At 39.6% G+C, this 21225-nt stretch overlaps 1 protein-coding gene across 2 annotated transcripts in view; it reads left to right on the top strand.

Annotated features, from left to right (window-relative positions):
• Nucleotides 1-21225, top strand: part of PHLPP1 (PH domain and leucine rich repeat protein phosphatase 1) — a 208479-nt gene that overhangs the window by 122157 nt on the left and 65097 nt on the right. For both annotated transcript variants that reach the window (XM_032602852.1, XM_032602851.1), the window contains exon 4: nt 6172-6338. In XM_032602852.1, coding sequence (XP_032458743.1) covers nt 6172-6338 — 167 coding nt within the window. The remainder of the gene's footprint in view (nt 1-6171; nt 6339-21225) is intronic.

Raw genomic sequence — 21225 nt, 5'->3', positions numbered from 1 at the left:
GGTTTAGAAACGCAACCCAGCTAGACTCAGAGCAGAGATACTTGATACAAGTGTGCTAACAGTTGGTAAAGAAACGACTCAGGAAAGTGTCAAGCCGAGTAGGATGTTAGACCTGTGTAGAAGCCCAGTAGGTAATCTGGAAAGTTTGGTGCTCACATTATCATTTTTATGGTTAATCTGCAATGGTCTTTGGGGGAAATATTTTGAGGGCCCAATGAGCTTTTGGTTCGTATGTGTTCACAAGTCACTTGGAAAAGAAGACAACGTGAGCCAGTGGTTGGGATTCATATTCATTTTAATGTATCTCCGAAAGTATAGCGGTTTATGGGGGGGAAAAAATCCCATTTGATTTACTAACTCTAAATTATTAGCCTTAAAATTTTTTGTTGTTAATATAAACTAGCACTGATTTCCCAAGCCATGGTTACTTAACTGATCTTCTAAAACTTGAATCCATTCATGTGCGGTTCATTGATGGTCTGTGAGGGATGACATCAAATCGTCTTTGCTCTGGGCTGAGGGTTATGTTAGGATCTGATTGTGGCAGTTAGAGGAGCCTCCCTTTGGGTAGGACTTGAACTGTGTTGGGGCCCTGACACCATGGCATATGCTGTCATTCAAACTCTGCTGCTGCTTTCACTGTGTGACCTTGGGCACACCCTTTAACCTTCATCTTTGAGATGGGGATAAGTCCTTACTGTGCTGAGTTGTTGTGAAGATTAAACTTAACATTACATCTAAAGAAGAGCGCCCCCTATATGTTAGCTGCTGTTATTATTGTTATTACTATTAGAAAAAAAAAGCTAGAATAATGAAAGGCTACTTGCTCTGAGGTGTATACAGGTGGCTTTCTCTTTTTTTAAATTTCTTATCTTGAGGAGGATGTTAGTTTTAACAGGTGCTATATAGGTGGGTCACAGCCTCTTTGGGTAGCCCTTTTGGTAGTTTTTTCATTTGGGAGTCCAGCAAAACCTCTTTGTGGTGGTGTCCTTACGTGCCCAGGCTGATCTGGGGGAAAGCGTTTAAATCTCCCCTTTGTTTCAGGGCGTGGGACTGGGCAGAGGTACAGCTAGTGGTAGTAGCTCTTGTGGTCGCCTTGGCCGCTCACCGCCCCACTGCCATCACGGCTTGTCTAATTTCTGTTCTCGCTGTCCCTGTTCCCCATTCTGCTGCGACTCCCACAGACCACGTTTGCTTGCTGTAGCTTTGTTACTGTGCTTTCCTCCCCCTTGTTTCCAGCAGGAACAGCTTGCGGTCCAGAATGAGGAAAGAAATCAAATACGACTTGACATTTAATCATTATCTTGTAGCTGTCCAAAGAGAGTATTCAGTATGATGCTTCAGCTGAAATGGAATGTGTCCTCTACAGAGTAGTCCCCACATGGAGGAATACACCAGATGGGTCAGATGCAAACTGGTGAGAAAGGAAGGGTTGTAAAGTAGTCCCCTGTCATTCTTCCAGCCAGTACTTCCTGAGGGTCTTCCTGAGTGCTGAGCACAGGGCACATTGTGAACAAAATAGGCCCAAATCCTTTCTTTATAAGCTTACAGTCAGAGACAGAGACTCTTCTGGAACTTTTCCATGACGGCCCATTTTGCTCACATGAAAAACCAGAATCTTTCTTTTTTTTTTTTTTAATGTATTTATTTTTGGCTGCGTTGGGTCTTCGTTGCTGCACCTGGGCTTTCTCTGGTTGCGGCGAGCGGGGGCTACTCTGTGTTGCAGTGCGTGGGCTTCTCATTGCGGTGGCTTCTCTTGTTGCGGAGCACGGGCTCTAGGTGCGTGGGCTTCAGTAGTTGTGGCACACGGGCTCAGTAGTTGTGGCTCGCGGGCTCTAGAGCGCAGGCTCAGTAGTTGTGGCTCACAGGCTTATTAGTTGCTCCGCGGCATGTGGGATCTTCCCGGACCAGGGCTGGAACCCATGTACCCTGCATTGGCAGGCAGATTCTTAATCACTGCACCACCAGGGAAACCCAAAAAGCCAGAGTCTTTACAATAACCTAAAAGGCGGTGCAAGATCTGCTCCCCCCCCTCAGCCCCCTTACCTTTCTGACCTCATCACAGGTCACTCTCCCCTGTTTTAACTGGTCTTCATGCTGTTCTTAGAACAGACCAGACACACTCCGTTTTTAGGGCCTTTACACTGGCTACTTCCTCTGCCTGGAGTGTTCTTCTAGATAAATCCTTTCAGCTAACTTCCTCATGTCCTTCAGGTCTAAATGCCACCTTTTAGATGAGGCCTATCCTGACCAACCTATGTAAGTTACAACCTACAACCTTCCCAACAATCCTGACCCCTTTTTCCTTGCTCTATTTTTTCCATAGTAGTTACCAATTTTTAACATATAATATACTTATTTGTGAGATAAGTTTAATGAGGGCAGGGATCTTCTTATCATTTACTGAAGCATACTGAGTGCTTACCTAGGTCAGTAATAGGCATATAGTTGGTATTCAATAAACATGTTGAATGAATGAAAATGAAAAGTACTGTGGAAAAGAATTAAGAAAGGTGTACTAGTTTCCTATGGCTGTTGTTAAAAATTACCAAAACTTTGATGGCTTAAGACAACAGAAATTTATTCTCTCACAGTTCTGGAGACCAGAAGTTCACAATCAAGGTGTCGGCAGGACTGTGCTCCTTTTAAAGGCTCTAGGGAAGAATCTATTCCTTGCCTCTTCCAACTTCTGGTGGCTCTAAGCGTTTTTTAGCTTGTGGCCCACATCAGTCTCTGCCTCTGTGGTCACATTGCCTTCTCTTCTCTCTCAAAATTCCCTCTGCCTGTCTTATGAAGATGCATGTAATTGTATTTAGGGCCCTTCCAGATAATCCAGGATAAGCACCTCCTCTCAAGATCCTTAATCACATCTTTTGTCATGTAAGATAATATGCACTCTTTTGCCATGTAAACTAATATTCACAGATTCTGGGAATTAGTACGTGAACATACCTTTTGGGGGGCCGCCATTCAGCCCACTACAAAGGGTTGGGATCCTTGAGTTACAGGGGGAAGAATCATCTCTGATGCACCACGTAGTATAACACAAGGATATGAGGAAAGCCAGGAGACGGCAATCATCCATTTCCCCCCTTTTTACTGAAATTTTCATTGAGATTACATTATTTTTTTCCAGTTAAACACACACACACAGAAGAGCACAAAGAATAATATTACAATTTCCACGCACTGGTCTTGGCCTCCCCAGTTGTTAACATACTGACATAGTTCCTCCATATCTTCCATTCTTTTTTTTTCTTCCATTCTTATTATAAGTAAATCACATCACAGCTAAATTCCAAATTCCCTATGCTCCCATTCCTGTTTCCATTTCCCTCCCTGCTCATCTAGAGGCTGTCACTGTCATTGATTTGGCATATGCCCAATGCATAGTGTGTAGCTTTACTGCACATATAACTGTTCATACATAATATACGGAGTTGTTGTGTGTGTTTATCTTAAAAATGTTTTTCATACATGGCATCATAGTGTATGTAATATTCTGCAGCTGGCTTTTTTTTTTTTTTTTAATCCAGGTTGATACATACAAATCTAGTTCAGTCATTTTTTTTTTTGGTATGCGGGCCTCTCACTGTTGTGGCCTCTCCCGTTGCGGAGCACAGGCTCCGGATGTGCAGGCTCAGCGGCCATGGCTCACGGGCCCAGCTGCTCCGCGGCATGTGGGATCTTCCCGGACCGGGGCACGAACCCGTGTCCCCTGCATCGGCAGGCGGACTCTCAACCACTGCGCCACCAGGGAAGCCCTAGTTCAGTCATTTTAACTGCAGCTCTAAGTGGCAGGTTCTCTCTCTCTCCTGGCTTTAGAATGTATATCCCAGAGAAGGCCTTTGATTAGCCTAGCCTGGGTCACATGCCAGTACCCGTTGGATCAGTTTGTGGGTTCAGCACTGGGGGGCTTTGATTGCTCAAGTTGGGAATACATGCCTGCTGCTGTAGCCATAGGGTCAGCCTACTCTGCCACTCTCGTCAGAATCACATGCATTTGAAGGATTGTTATAGAAAGAAGTGGAAAAGGATTTGGGGCCGACAGAAACACAGATTGCCACTTGAGTTTCAGCCCTGAGCTTGGACGTCAGGTCCTCTGGGGAGCCTTCCCTGACTCCTTAGATTGTGCTCTGTGCCCTTGCACTTAGTATATTGTCAAGTAGTATGTTAATTCACCTCTCCTTGAGGTGCACTCCTTTAGGGCAGACTGTGTCTGTCTTGTTTCCCTCCTGTACCTCAGGAAATGGAAGGTCTGACACACCATTCCCTCCTCACCACATATTTTTGCCTGAATGATTCCACCGAGTATAACTTACACCCTCACTTCCCGTGAATGGGTTCCTGCCAGGGAATCTTGTGTGGCTGTGACATGTTTGCACCTACCTTTCTGCCCATTAAATTCTGGCTTTTTTTCACATCATTTGGTTTGTGTGGGTGACTTGGCCTGTTTTGGATTTTCTTTTTCTTATTTAATAGTGAAAATTCAAGGAAAGATGAAATTGCTAAAATGCAAACTCAGGCTTCCTTTGTAAAATCTTTAGAGTTGAGCCCTGCCAGGCCTTTTTCATCCCACTGTCCTCTCAGCTTTCGTGTGTGCACAGCAATTTCTTTCTAACCTCAGACATGCCACCAGCAGAATGTGTTTTATGCAAAGTTACTTCTGAATACCTTCTTTAGCATCAGGAGAATGTGGATTCCAATGGGTATAAGATGTATTTGGAAGTAGTTGTAGCAATCATAAATGGTCATAGCAGTCACAAATTATTGAGTGCTTTTTCTGACCAGGCATGTAGATGTAGGTGTCATCTTTATGCCTGTTATACAGGTGAGAAAATGGGAGCTTGGAGAGCTCAGTGATGCACTCAAGTTCTCTCAGCTCCTGAGTGGTAGAGCCGGGATGCGAATCCACACACTGACCAGAGCCACACTCCTAAGGACCATGTTCTGCTGCTTTTTATAATCATGAAAGAGTAAAGCTGGGGTTTGAAATGTAAAATAGATAGCTAGTGGGAAGCAGCTGCATGGTACAGGGAGATCAGCTTTGTGACCACCTAGAGGGGTGGGATAGGGAGCGTGGGAGGGAGGGAGATGCAAGAAGGAGGAGATATGGGGATATGTTTATAGCTGATTCACTTTGTTATACAGAAGAAACTAACACACCATTGTAAAGCAGTTATACTCCAAAAAAGATGTTTAAAAAAAAAAAAAGCTGGTCAGCTGGGGTTTGGTAATAGAAAAGGACATCGAACAGATCACAAATAGGGAATGGAGTTTTTGCCATAAAGCTTTGATAAAGATAAAGAGCACCAGGAGGAATCAACCCAGATCTTAGAACAATAACCCCACAGCCTCTGTGAGGGAAGAAGGAGCCAAGGTGTGTGTGTGTGGGCCTGAAGCCATGTGCCACGGCCTAAACTGGCGCCACAGTCCCTGGAATGTGGGAGGGAGAATACACGCTGCCCAACGCTTTTTCTGCTTCCAGCATGCCCTGTAGCCCTGGGACTCTGGCTACCATAGGAGCCATTTAACTGGGAAAACTTTGAATATGTGGATAAACATTTAGACATAAAACAAATTTCACTTAGAATACCTGTGTGAAGCAAAATGGAAACTGGGAGAGGCAACGCGAGAAGTTCACAGCAGGCAAGCAGTGGAATCTTATTATATGCTACCACTATTATTAAAGATATGTACAAGGCCACTGATCCTGCATTTCTTTGTGCTGTTTTAAATCAGTATATACAAGGGCTTTCGTAGGTTCTGTGTAGATCTCAGTGTCTATCTCCCAACCCTGTATTTACTCTAAAGTCTTGTATTATTTAGCTCTGAATTCTCTTACCATGAATGTTTTCAGGAACATAACCCCTACAGTTGGAGGAGATTACTGATATCACTAAACTTGATAGGATAATCTGTGCTCTTTGTAACCTGTCTCCTATACTAGGTTACTGTAAGTACCTTCCCCGGAGGGACACTGTTTCCTGCCTTTGTAATACTTTGCTCAGTTCTATCTAAGTAAATACTCTTGGTTTATATTTGAATAATGGTGCTAATTGCATAGCGGGTCTGTGTTCCCAAATGGGGTTATCTTGTTTCTGTCCGTGGAAAACAGTTATAGGATAAAGGATGGTATGAAAATTGAGTTGTGTTTTCATCCCTTTCTAGGTTGCATCACAGCGTATTAGCTCAGTGGACCTCTCATGTTGTAGCCTGGAGCATCTGCCTGCCAACCTCTTCTACAGCCAAGACCTCACTCATCTCAATTTAAAACAAAACTTCCTAAGGCAGAGTCCCAGTCTACCAACTGCAAGGGGGCTCAATGAACTGCAAAGGTGAGCATGCAGAAGTGGGTAGATAATTAGGAAGGTGAGGGGGTGTCAGCTTCTGGTTGTTTCTTGAATATTCTGACTAAAAAGCTACAGTTAGTAACCTTTCTCTTTCAGAGGGCAGGGTAATAGGACTTTAGTAGTGGAGACATTTTCAGTTCTCATTCTGAAATATTTTTCAAGGTCTCTGCCTTTGAAATGAATGATTTATGATAGTCATTACCTGGATAGATTTGTATAAGAAGAACACTTCTCTTTAAATCACTTGTATTTCTTAACCTGTCTACAGATGGGTCTGTGAAAAGTTGATATTTGCTGTGTTACCTCTGAACTATAGGGGTTTGGTCAGATTAATTACTTCTTTCAAAATTTGCAAAAGGTCAATTTTTTCCATGAAAAGATATTTCCTTAGAAATTTAAGAACGAAAGTTTAAATTCATTAATACCACATCATCTGGGTGATTACTGTATAGGTTTCAAGAGTCGCATGTGAAATGCAAAGGGTATGCTCCTCTAGTTACAGGGAAGGGACTTTATTTGTATTTATCTGAAACAGATTTAAGAATTTACCATATTCATTTCGTTTTCTTTTTTGGAGCAATGATCAATCTTGATTCTGTGGTAAATGAAACCTCTGATATATATTTGTTGCAAATATGTGAGACTATAACTACAGAAGGATATAACTTTTAAATCAATAATGGATAGCTCATTTGTTCTTAAATGATTGATAATCATCAGAGATTAAACTATGGAAATTAACCATTATGATTATGTGTTTATGGTTTTTTAACATTCAGAAAGAATAATCCAATAAGTTATTTATATAAAGTTTGTGCAGACATGTAGAATAAAGGAAGAGTATTTTAATTTTCTTTTCAGATGATTGTGAATATTCTTCTTTGATATTATACCAAAACTTGACAAGTGGTAATTTCTTAAATGTTGGTTGCAGTGTGGAATGTAAAATCCTATCAGTGGACTTTTAAAATTCTTTTACATTAGGATCCATTGATCTTTCTCATACTTTGAATGGATCTTTGCCCCATACATCCTTTTATTGCATTAAGTATTGGTCATTTGGAAAATACTGGTTTGTTGGGTAACAGTGAGATTCCAGATGTTAATGTATTTCGTTATGCAGTTTCAAGAAATGACAGTTGTTAATATCACCACTGATCCCATCAGAAAAATCTTTAAGTATTGGGAAGTTGTCAGGCTCAGTGTGGAAACAAGTTTTCCAAAATTTTAAATTTCAGTTGAAGGCTTGAAGGCTACCCTTGGCAACAAATACTGTCAGTTGTTTTTCCTGAAGTGACCTTCTTACTTCATTGTAGAGAAAACGTCTGCCAAATACCCAAGTCTGAACACTGAGTTTGTCAGTTGTTCTTTCAGGTAAAAGTGGTATTCCATGAACATTGTGACTAGTTTGGCTCACAACTCAAATAATCGTACAAGGGTTTTCCTTGGGATAACCATCATACTTTATACAGCAGAAGTGCTTTATGTGTACTTCCCATTTTATCACCCAGAAAATAAAAAAGATATGTATTCAGCGGTTGAGATGTAATACAAATAACTTCCTTGCATCATCAAGGACATTTTTAAGTAAAATTGGTATTATGCAATTTTTTTGAATTTTATTTTATTTATATTTTTATACAGCAGGTTCTTATTAGTCATCCATTTTATACGCATCAGTGTATACATGTCATTCCCAATCTCCCAGTTCATCCCACCCCCACCCCCCCGCGGCTTTCCCGCCATGGTGTCCGTACATTTGTTCTATACATCTGTGTCTCTATTTCTGCCCTGCAAACCGGTTCATCTGTACCATTTTTCTAGGTTCCACATATATGCGTTAATATACGATACTTGTTTTTCTCTTTCTGACTTACTTCACTCTTTAGGACAGTCTCTAGATCCATCCACGTCTCTACAAATGACCCAGTTTCGTTCCTTTTTATGGCTGAGTAATACTGTATTGTATATATGTACCACATCTTCTTTATCCATTCGTCTGTCGATGGGCATTTAGGTTGCTTCCATGACCTGGCTATTGTAAATAGTGCTGCAATGAACATTGGGGTGCACGTGTCTTTTTGAATTATGGTTTTCTCAGGGTATATGCCTAGTAGTGGGATTGCTGGGTTGTATGGTAGTTCTATGTTTAGTTTTTTAAGGGACCTCCATACTCTTCTCCATAGTGGCTGTATCAATTTACATTCCCACCAAAGTGCAAAGAGGGTTCCCTTTTCTCCACACCCTCTCCAGCATTGTTGTTTGTAGGTTTTCTGATGATGCCCATTCTAACTGGTGTGAGGTGATACCTCATTGTACTTTTTATTTGCATTTCTCCAATAATTGGTGATGTTGAGCAGCTTTTCATGTGCTTCTTGGCCATCTGTATTCTTCTTTGGAGAAATGTCTATTTAGGTCTTCTGCCCATTTTTGGATTGGGTTGTTTGTTTTTGTGATATTGAGCTGCATGAGCTGTTTATATATTTTGGAGATTAATCCTTTGTCCGTTGATTCGTTTGCATATATTTTCTCCTATTCTGAGGGTTTTCTTTTCGTCTTGTTTGTAGTTTCCTTTGCTTTGCAAAAGCTTTTAAGTTTCATTAGATCCCATTTGTTTATTTTTGTTTTTATTTCCATTACTCTAGGAGGTGGATCAAAAAAGATCTTGCTGTGATTTATGTCAAAGAGTGTTCTTCCTATGTTTTCCTCTAAGAGTTTTATAGTGTCCAGTCTTACATTTAGTTCTCTAATCCATTTAGAGTTTATTTTTGTGCATGGTGTTAGGGAGTGTTCTAATTTCATTCTTTTACATGTATCTGTCCAGTTTTCCCAGCACCACTTATTGAAGAGACTGTCTTTTCTCCATTGTATATCCTTGCCTCCTTTGTCATAGATTAGTTGACCATAGGTGCATGGGTTTATCTCTGGGCTTTCTATCCTGTTCCACTGATCTATATTTCTGTTTTTGTGCCAGTACCATACTGTCTTGATTACTGTAGCTTCGTATTATAGTCTGAACTCAGGGAGTCTGATTCCTCCAGCTCTGTTTTTTTCCCCTCAAGACTGCTTTAGCTATTTGGGGTTTTTTGTGTCCCCATATAAATTTTAAGATTTTTTGTTCTAGTTCTGTGGAAAATGCCATTGGTAATTTGATAGGGATTGCATGGAATCTGTAGATTGCTTTGGGTAGTATAGTCATTTTCACAATATTGATTATTCCAATACAAGAACATGGTATATCTCTCCATCTGTTGGTATCATCTTTAATTTCTTTCATCAGTGTCTTGTAGTTTTCTGCATACAGGTCTTTTGTCTCCCTAGGTAGGTTTATTCCTAGGTATTTTATTCTTTTTGTTGCAATTGTAAATGGGAGAGTTTCCTTAATTTCTCTTTCAGATTTTTCATCATTAGTGTATAGGAATGCAAGAGATTTCTGTGCATTAACTTTGTATCCTGCAACTTTACCAGATTCATTGATTAGCTCTAGTAGTTTTCTGGTAGCATCTTTAAGATTCTCTATGTATAGTATCATGTCATCTGCAAACAGTGACAGTTTTCCTTCTTTCCAATTTGTATTCCTTTTATTTCTTTTTCTTCTCTGATTGCCGTGGCTAGGACTTCTAAAACTATGTTGAATAATAGTGGCGAGAGTGGACATCCTTGTCTTGTTCAGCATTATGCATTTTTAAAAGGAATATTTTTGCCATGATTGCCTGGCAGAGAAGAATACTGTGACAATGGGGACAGTTTGATGCTGCACTGAATTAGCTCCATAGGCAGTAAGAACTCCAGAAGGATATTGTGCTCGAGCACTTCCTTATTGTTCCCTGGAGCTGATGGTTACAATGAAAGGGAACCACAGGAACTTCTTGAACTTAGGTTTTTATATGCCCTATGCACTCATAATACTATTTTTACTGATAGTACTGTAATAAAGTTACAATGATTTTTTGCTAAAGGATTATACCATGATTTAATCTGTTTTTGAGGCTTGAAATTATTTTGAAGTATTCTTGTGTATTTCACAGCATTGTAGGCTTCTGCACTTCATTACAGAACATCAAGAACTTTATATCATGCTATTAAATCTTGCTGTCTTAGAACAGAAAGGGGCATTAGAATTTATCCAAACCAGTGCTCTTATTTTAGAGATGAGGTAGAGGGAGATGTTAAATGCCAAAATCAGGTTAACGGTTACCTTCTGGGAGGCGTTTGGGAATGCGATTAGGGAATGGTTTGAAGAGGATTTCAACTATAACTATATCCAAAATGTTTATTTCTTTACAAAAAATTAGAGACAGACAAAATGTTAATATTTGAAAAAGCTGAATAGTGGATACTTGGATGATCATTATTATTTTCTGTATTTTTCTGTTTGTGTATTTCATAATAATCCAAAATTAAAGCCTAAACAAAAAGGAAATCAAAATGCTTCTCATAACGTAGGGGCATATGATAGTCCCAAAGGGTCAGCATATATGGACTAAATAAGTAAATACCCAGATGGAGGGATATTTGGGGCATTGCCTTGCCTGTTGGTGCTTTCAGAATCTCCTGATTGGTCCCTCATATCTGTTGATTCTAAATCTGTAAATAGCTTTTCAACACGTCCACCTTTCTTGTCTGTTTCCTCTGCTGCTTCTCCTCTGTCTCTTAGCACATACCCTCTCCATCCAGCTGTGAGGGGAAGCACTTCTCAGCTCTCACAGGGGCTGTTGCAGGAGCTTTGGAGAAATGGTTGTCTTAACTGTCATTTTCCCACTGCAATTCATCCTGTTTAGTTTTCTTGCCTACTATTTTGTGCATTTTGGGTTTTGTTTTGTTTTGTGTTTTTAAAAATTTAAACATTCGTCCCATCAAAGTAATATCCTATATAGAGTTTTATAAAATCTTAATAGGCAATAAGACATAGGCAATAGGAACTCCAGCCCATCCTTATACCCAAGTCCTGTTCCCTAGGCAACTACTTTTGATTCTCAGGACTCTTCTTGCTGTTTTCTTCCATCTTCTGAAATAGTATGTATGTACTGCTATTTTTGAATTTTTTGTTATTGGGCATTATGGGTTGGCATATTACAATAGAAGATGAGGATTTAACTCTTAGATTGTCTCACAGACCCTCAGCCCCATGCCACATGCCCAGACCGCCACTTCCCCCATCCTCTCAATGTACAGATATCCATTTCTGGTTAAGTAGATGTTGAGGGCTCACATTATTTTGAGCATGGAACTGTGATTCTCCTAAGCCACTTAAATGCAACGATTACATTTGCTTTCCTGTGCTGGCTGGATAGTAGCCTCTCTTTTTCACTGGTGTACTTTTTTCTCTAGTGTTGTTAAGGTGGCAGAACTCTAACCCTCTTCTCAACACCTTTGTCTTGGAGACTTCTTCCCTCCTGGAGCCAGTGTAGGCACCTGCTCCATAGGCCTGCTACCGAGCTGTTGTCCCGGGGTTACCTTTTGTCATTTTCCTGGTAATTCCCTTTTCGTCTCTCCTTTGTTTTCTATATGTCTTCCTGTGTCTAGCGATTCTTTCTTGGTTTACTCCCTCTTTTTAATGGAATATCTTCTAGGATCTTCCTGAGAAAGGGGACATGGGAGACAAATTTACTAGGCACTTTGTATATCTAAAAATATATGTCTCACACACTTGATTGATAATTTGTCTGGTCTCTGGATAGGAAAACATGTTTCCTCAGAATTTTGAAGCCAGTGCACTATTGTTTTCTAGCTTCTACAGTTGCTATTAAAAAGTGTTACACTCTTGGTTCCTGTCTTTGTAGACCTCCTTACTTCTTTTTTTTTTTTTTTTTTAATAACCCCCAAAGAGGTTTTAGGATTTTCTTTTTTAGCAGTCTTTATTCATTTCAGCAGCTATGATGAACACTCGATCTGAAAAAAATTACGTCCTTCAGTTCTGGAAAACTTTCTCATTGTGTTTTTTGATAACCTCATCTGCACCTTGGTTTTCTCTTTTCTTCCTCTGAATTCCTGTCAGTTAGGCAGGACCTCCTCATTTGTCCTCTAATGCTGTAATTTTCCTCTTTCTCTTAATGCCCTACTTCTTGACAGGTTTTCTCTACTTTATCTTAACCTTCTGAATTTCCGCTGATATTTTTTAAGAGCTCTTTCTTGTTCGTTGGTTTAATTTGTGTGCTTTTTAACAGCATTCTGTTCCCCACCCCTGCCATGGGTGCATTCCTTCTCTTTCTGAGGACATTAAAGTAATTAATTAATTAATTTCCTTCTTGCACTGTCTTGATTTCTTTTTTTTTCCTGTTTGTGTGGGTGTCTGACTTTTATGTTAGGAACTTGACCTCACTGTTTGGAGATCCTTTGCTCTCTGTTCCTATTTAATGGTGAGCCACTGAGAAGCGAATTGGGTGCTCTGGTCTGTGGACAGCACTTCTCCTCCATACAGCTTCATTGCAGTGCTTGTGGTTTCCTTGGGGAACTTCCAAAGACAGTATCTGTGGATCTTCTCCCTAGGACATGTCAGTTTTACTTGAGAGGAATCCTTTGGTCTTCTGCCTGGGCAGTACATGTCAAGATTCAGGGAGTGGAGTAGGGTAGAGAGCTGCAATCTCAGGGTTTAGTGTGTGGAGTTTTATTTGATCCCCTGTTTTCAGAACAGTGTTTTCTACTATTCCTGATGCCTTGGAGCCAGGACTCTGGGATTCAGTTTCTTCCAGGGAATAAACTGTCTCCTGCTGGAATTGGGGAGAGGATCTGGGGTCTCATGTAATTCCTTATATTCCTTATATAATCTTTTGGAAGTCTTTTTGTAGAAGTATAATGAGTGTACAGTTCGATGGGTTTCCACAAAATAACACATGTGACCAGTGCTCATACTGAGAAATAGAAAATTACTATTTTCAAGGAGGGCACAGAAGCCCTCCCTGCACCCCTCCTCTTAGTACCCTAAAGATAATCACAGTGTGCACTTCTAACACCATGAAGAGTTTTGCCTGGTTTTGTTCATAATATAAACGAGTCATATAGTATGTACTTGTGTCCCGCATCATTCATTCACATTGTTTTTACAAAGCAAAACAAAGCATATCAAGTTACATATTATCAGCTTGCACTGTATAGTGTGTAGTATAAAGCCATGACTTTGATTTGTTTAAGGTGGGAGACTTTCAGTTTTGCACTGCCAGGAAGGTTTAAGTTTCTGTTGCTTTTTTTTTTCTTTAACCTCTTTATTGGAGTATAATTGCTTTACCACGTTGTGTGAGTTTCTGCTGTATAACAAAGTGAATCAGCTATACGCATACACATATCCCCACGTCCCCTCCCTCTTGGGTCTCCCTCCCGCCCTCCCTATCCCGCCCCTCTAGGCAGTCACAAAGCACTGAGCCGATGTCCCGAGCTGTGCGTGGGGGAGGTAGGTTGAGAGGACTCGGATGTGGAGGCTGAGCAGCTGGTGAAGGTGATGTTGTATTTGCCCTTCGGGAAAAACTAGGCTTTAAACCAATTTCTTTTTCTCCACATACTAATGTGAGATTTTTGTCTCCCATCCCCATTATTCATGAAAGATTTTATTGCCAAGTTTTCAAAGTAGTAAGTTTGTAAGTATATGTGTACACACACACAGATGTTCGATGCTAGGAATTGAAATTATATATATTTAAAACTCACTTATACTTCAAAAAGCACTATTGTAGCTTATTTAGAGTCATACAGTTAGTATGGTATTTTTGAGATATGCCATTTATTTAATTTATTATTTTTAGTTGTATGTTTAAGGAATTTGTGTTGATCTCTAGTGTATGTTTCACAGGGAATATGTTAGAGAGGTACCAAAGGGTAATTTATTTTTATGTTTTTACCAAAGTCTCAAGGGACGAATTTTTAGGTTACAGTGTCAGGGCGAATATCCAGAGAGAAACTTTACATACAAAGCATTTATAATGCATAGGAGTTCTAAGACTTTTTCTCTTAACCACATATCCCCCTAATATTTTTCTTTCTATTGCAAATTCTCACCTTAAACAAATGAGCAATTTCCATAGAACATTTAAAATGGTATTTGCAACAACATTCTAATTCTGGAAAGATGGCATGCTGATGTACACACACAGGCCAGCAGTTTCAGAGGGAAAACATTGTTCTTGGAACTACCAGTGTTTGTTTTTCCTTTATTGGCATTGGAACTCTTCAGTTAGTTTTCAAAAATAGAGTCAAGGCAAAATCAGAGTAATTTTTGGTAGTTTTAATGGTTTCTTTCCGGATTTTGTATGTTACTAATAATTACGATGCATTATTTATCTCTGTTTTATTAATACGTAGTATTTCACTTATATTAACCATATTCCATTTAGATGACCCAGATGGTATTAGTACTAAATTGTTATTATTTGCAATGGAGAATTGTTTTAATAAAATATAGTAAGTTTCTTTGTAAAGTCAATGAAGAGGACAACTTTTTGTTGGCTTAAATTCAAGGAATATAATTTTCCTTCCCATGTCTTAATTTTGTTGTTTTTAATATGGTATCAAAGCAGCGTGAACTTATTTGTACTAAATTATATTGGTGTTCAAACGTTTCAAATGTACTTTTACATTTAAAAGAGCTAAATCTATCATTTATTAAAATTTCATGTGCTGTAATGTTGTATTGACAGATCTAAAGTTTGTAAGGGATGATAGCTCAGAGTTCTTTTACGGTGATATCCAGTGCACTGTTTACAAAGAGCTATGTCAAGAGCAAACTCAAAAGCCAAGTTTGATAGTAATAATTTGTATGTATATGTTTCTGGTAGCTTTGTCCACCCCAGTACTTGGAAGGTTATCTGATTAGATGTGAAATTTCTTTCAGCTGAAAAGACTAAGAGAGATGGGAGGGATGAGAATTTTTCAAATGGGAGTGAAGGAATGAAATTGAGTTGGGTGTGCAAGTATGTGGGTGTAAAAGAATGAAAGTTATTGAAGAAATGAGCATTGAGAAACTCATAGTTATGCCTGGCATTTATCAAGTACCTTTCTTCTTAGAAAGCTTAATTTTTCTAAATTTTTAGTCTCCATGAAATGGAAAACAAATGACCTTATTTCCTACTCTGTTCTTTTGGGGATCTTGGCATTCAAGAGCTAGAGTTATTTGTTTTAATTACTTATCCTTACCAAAAGTTCGCATTTCCAGGTTTTTATAGAAAGAGAGATTTTAATTTTTGTTTTTATCAGTGATTTTATCAGTGACTCACTTTAAATGGAAACAGTGATGATTCATTAACATAGTGGGATCAGGGGTGGCATGCTAAAATATTTTTTCAGCTTATTTGCCAGACATAGACTGCAGTTCTTAGAACAGTTTCAGCTTCTTTAAAGATGCTCTGTCATATAAAAAATATTGCAAGCAAACAAGAGCGACTCACTGCTGAAGGAAGGGCATAGCCGATGCATTAAAGACAAAACACTTAGCACAGTCGCTGCTCAGGGCTTGGGAAGGAATTTTCACTTCTGGGTTTGGTGAGGCTTGCCGAATGTCTAAGAAATTTCAGAGACTGTACGGAATGCCCTTCTTCCAGTTAACTTTTCCCAACACTGAAGTTCCTTTCTTTATACAGCTTTGCTTTTCAGATGGAGTTTTGATCCTCTTGGGAAGCTTTCCATCTCACACAATTCCCATTTTCTTTCCCTGAGCATGTGATCAAAGGAAAGCGTTTGCTTGGTGCTTGGGACACTTGAGATTGTGTAGCCTTTGGTGCTCTCCTTGGTGACGGCTCTCGGCCTCATTTCTGGCAATAATAGCCTATTTTCTTCTGCCCTCATACAGCGCATTTAGAAGAGAGAGCTCAGAAGAAACAAAAGATTTATTTATCAGCCAGACTATATTAAATTCAGTTTGCCCTGTTGCCTTCTTGGGATCCTTTAAGATGTTCTTTAACTTTTTTTTTCCCCACTTAAATAAAAAGTGGGGAGAGATCTTCAGAAGCCTTGGCTTGAATCCAGTGAGGCTATTGTATTCTGGCCAATTCTGTTCTTCTGTTTGTTTTAGTTGAGCTCCTGGCTGTACTCTCTCAGTTTTAACTGTAAGAGTTTAATGTTAAACGTAGTATTTGCAGAAATTTGCTATTCTGAGTGGTAACCAACTTTTCACTTTGCCTAGCTCTTAGGGGAAAAGGATAAGCATGCAGTGAGCGGGCCAACAGATAATTATTTTGCAGTTGTTGATGGTTAAATAGCGTAGTAACTTGTGACTTGGGAACATGATTAACATCATTACTGATAACTTCTGAAATAATGTTCTGGTTGCTAGTGTGAGAATGCTGATGGAAACCAGTAATGTTCCTCTTTCTCCCTCTCCCCTCTGCCTCATGTCAGACAGACACAGCTAACAGTACAGCTAACACTGGAGCTCCTTCTAACAACACACACGTGTAACTTTTGAAAATTAAAGACCCATGAGGATTTCTGTTTGTCCTAAGAGTGCCTGCAATTTTGATGTCACTCACCATGCGCTCTGCAGTAATAGAGCTTTGGATGGAAGAGTCAGATTCCTGTTGTCATTTCCCATGGCTGGGTTAGGATGGTGATGCTAGAGCTGGCAAGGTATTTGACAGAGGCCTCTCGAAAGTAGGGCACGCCCATCCCTCCCCGGTGATGTCTTTGGGACTCATAATTAACAAGAAACCTTAGGGAAAGTCTGACTTTCCAAATAGTTGTGCTTTCCTCCAATTTAAAGATTTCTGTCAGAAGGCTCACTTTCGCCCCACATAGAGAGATCGTGTGTTTGTGTGTGTGTGTGTGTGTGTGTGTGTGTGTGTGTGTGTGTGTGTAGGGGAAGCACAAGAAGGGAAAGGGAGCTGTTACTTGATTTATGTAATACATAAATCCATGTGTTCTAGACTCCCCTGTTCAAAAATTTTCATAGGTAGGGCTTCCCTGGTGGCGCAGTGGTTGCGAATCTGCCTGCCGATGCAGGGGACACGGGTTCGAGCCCTGGTCTGGGAAGATCCCACATGCCACGGAGCAACTAGGCCCGTGAGCCACAACTACTGAGTGTGCGTCTGGAGCCTGTGCTCTGCAACAAGAGAGGCTGCAACAGTGAGAGGCCCGCGCACTGCGATGAAGAGTGGCCCCCGCTTGCCGCAACTAGAGACAGCCCTTGCACAGAAATGAAGACCCAACACAGACAAAAAATAAATAAATTAAAAAAAAAAAAAAAGCTAAAAAAAAAAAAAATTCATAGGTAACTAGCAGTGTCTTCATCTGGAATTCAAGGTGCTCTGTGAATGCTCTAAGTGTCCTTTACGACCCCAGGAGTTCTTTCTGCTTAACAATAGTTTGCTTAACGTTTTCCAAGAACACCGTGGAGGTTTTGCCCCCAAATTAGTGTTTCTCAAAATGTGATTTATGAAATGCCTACATCAGAATCACCTGGGGTATTTACTAGAAACAGAGGTACCTGGTGTTCATCCCAGACCTGCTGAATCAGAACCTCTGGTGATGGGGCCCAGGAATCTGCATTCTAACAATGCTTACTGAAGTTTGAGAAACAGTCACACCAGCCTATTCTTTATGAATGCTCTCTTTTCAATTCCCCATCTGCCTATTGAACTCTTGTTCATGTCCCTTAGGTAAAAATGAGTTTTCTCTTCTGCAAGCATTTATGGTATTTTTTTTCTAGTACATTTCATCTTCTGCTTTTTATTATAGCTTTGCTCCCAAACTGTTTCAAGTTCCTGGAGGGTGAAAACCATGCCTAATTCACATGTGTATGCTTCACACCCTTTGTGCCTAATAAGAACTCAGAAAACGTTTAGTGAATGAATAGTTCAGTCCTAGGATCGGACTTTTATTATACCTAGTAAACTTTGGGTATTGGATTTTTGATTTTTTCTATTTAACTATCAGATATGCCTGGTCTGTTTGTGATGTGAGCTTAAGCTTTCCATGTCTGAGCATGTTTTCATGACATGATTATTCTTTCTGGCTTTAGCTTATGTTCACCTTCTCCTTTGGTAATCTAATATCCTTGATAGAGACATTACCTGATTTTCATTTTTACATATCCTTGTATGACTCAACTGGGATTTAATCTAAGTATACTGTGTGGGTCTTCTCTGCTTCGAGAAGTGGAAATAGAAATCCGTTTTCTGCCTGTTACAGAAATGTTCTTTTTTTTTTTTTTTTTTTTTTTTGTGGTACACGGGCCTCCCGGACCGGGGCACGAACCCGTGTCCCCTGCACCAGCAGGCGGACGCCCAACCACTGCGCCACCAGGGAAGCCCAGAAATGTTCTTTTTATATTTTGTTACTTGTCCTATTAGTGTGGAGGTTAATATTAAACATCTCTTGAATAGTATCTCAATTAAACTGGCTAACTATGGGCAGATCTGTTGGTGAGAAAATGAAAAAATGTAGTCATGGATAAAGTGTGAAACTATTTCATAAGAGATGTTTAACTATAACATAACAAATTTCTTCTTTGTTTTTTTGATTGTTATGTTGCCAATTTATAAAAGAATCAGAAAATGACAGATTTATGCCGCTGAGGACTTACTGTTTTCATGAATTTAGTTAGTGCACAGTTCCTGTAGATCTAGTGACTGTTCTTTCCGCATGGTTACCGTCTTGTGATTTGGAGTGGTTTTCTGTATAATGGAATTACTTGATTCATGGGAGCCTGCCCTTGCATGCCCCCCCCCCCACCCCTCCCTTGCTGTGGGCAGGAGCTCTGTCTTGTTGGTTTTTGTATCCATAGGGTTAACTGTGTCTAGGATCTGGCACAAAGTAAGTAACCCATAAGTGCCTCTTGTTTGAACTATCTTAAAAGGGAGGATTAAAGTAAACATTTCTCTCTTTAGGGGATGCTTTAATTTGCCCTTCCAGCAACATGTCCATTGTAATTATTGCCAGCACTGAGTGTTCTCTATTTCCTTGATTATTATTTTGGAAAAATTATGTTTATGAATTGTAGCTTTGGTATACTTTTTCTGCTTTTTCACATTTGCAGCAGTTCTTAGGAAAATGCTGCTCAAATTCTTTTGTGGCTGTAAATTTTAAATTTTATCCAGGTAAAATATGCATGTGTTTATTTTTGTTTTCTAGTCCTATGAGAAGGTGATATGCTTGTTTTGGTTATACTGACAGTCATTTATGGTGATTAGGACGAAGATGGGGTGGTTTCTGTTTATTTTGCACAAGTATTGAGAAGCTGGCTGTGTGCTGCATTAGCATTTGGGTGCGCTGAACCTCCCAGAAGACCCTGGCAGGTGCTAGCTGGGAACAAGGCCAGTGGGCCACTTGAGCCTTGGAACAGAATGGCATACATAAGTTCACGTGGATTCATTTCAAAGTGGTAAAGGGACAATGGGAAAAAAGTGCCGCACCAAGAAATGGAGAAGTCACCGATGAGAGTTCAATTTCAGCACAGTACAGTTTGGGGAGAGCAGTGTGAGAGCTAAAAGGAGATGAGTCATGCTTTCTGAAGGGTAGGTGTTCCCAGTAATTCTGAAGCACGCCCAAAGATTCAAATGTGTCTCATGCCACCACAGCTGCAGACAAGTCCAAGAAGAACATGGAGTAAAAGGTATCCTTTCTTTTCTCCTGCATCCAGGAGAGAGAGCCTCTTAACTGTTTTGCAGATTATTTGCCTTTCTTACATAACAGGGCATGTTCAGGTTGCCCTATATCATTCCTGGATTGGGGCAAAAATATTAAAACATGGTGTAGGACTAAGTTCATAAGCCAGTAAAGTTCCATACTAAAGGAATTGGGATTTGAGGAGCGCATGGAAGATGGATCAGGAAGTTGCTGACTGATGTCTTTCATTCATTGACTTAACTAATGTTTCTTGAGAGAAAGTGCATTCAGTACAGATTTTCAAAATGTACTTTAATACCCTTCCCAAGATTTGTCCTTCTAAAGAGAAAAGAGAAAAGCTACTCTATCAAGCTAATAATTTTATTAAAGCATTTTGCTGACTCAAAACCACAAAGTGGGCTCTTAGGAAGGACAAAAATACAGGCACTTGATTTTATAAATTCTCTTGGAAAAAAAGAAAAGAGAAAGAAAAAGTAAATGCAGCTTGTTTTTACCCAAGCCTTTTTCTTCGTCTGTTTTACTGGAATAGCACTAAGCTTCTCTTTTTGTTCTCTTTTCCCCTATTCTATGAAATTTATTTAAATTGAATGGAAATTGAAATGGATGGTTTCTTTAATAAATGATATTGGCATAATTAGCTACCAGAAAAAAAATTGTTAGACCTCCACCTAACATAAAATAAATGTCAGGTGAAATAAAGGTCTAAATGTGAAAAATAAAATACATAAATATTAGAAGGAAATACAGGAGAACATTTGCGCCACTTTGGGTTAGGGTAAGAGGACCTTCTCAAGCAAGGTGAAAAACAGACTCCATACAGGAAAAAATGTCCACATTTGAGCAAATAAAAATTAAAATTAGTGTGTGGCTAAAGTCAGCATTAGCAAAGCGGGAAAAATGAAACCATAGGCTAGAGTGTCCTGTGACACACATGCGTCATACGACACCAAGAGGCACATAGTTTTCAGGGAGCTCCTACAAATTGATAAGTAAAAGGTGAACAACCCAGGAGAAAAATGGGCAAAGAACATGACTATGTATTTCAAAGAAGATGAACTTCACAGCAAGATGAACTTCATTGAGAAATAGCAATTGAAATGACCTGATACAACTTTTTGCCCATCAGATTAGCAATAATGCAAAGGATGCTAACATTAAATGGTAGTGAAGGTAGCATGGAAAGAAACCCTCTCCTGTGTGGCCAACTGGGAGTATGAATTTCTACAACTTTTTGGTAATTTTGCCGTATGGATTAAAAATATATATATAGGGGCGGGAGATGCAAACTATTAGATGTAAGATAGGGTCAAAGATGTATTGTACA

This window comes from Phocoena sinus, chromosome 14 (genome assembly GCF_008692025.1).
Source record: "Phocoena sinus isolate mPhoSin1 chromosome 14, mPhoSin1.pri, whole genome shotgun sequence".
In the NCBI taxonomy this organism is placed as follows: domain Eukaryota; kingdom Metazoa; phylum Chordata; class Mammalia; order Artiodactyla; family Phocoenidae; genus Phocoena; species Phocoena sinus.
The sequence above is the reverse complement of the archived record's forward strand: the minus strand, read 5'-3'. Positions and strand labels throughout refer to the sequence as shown.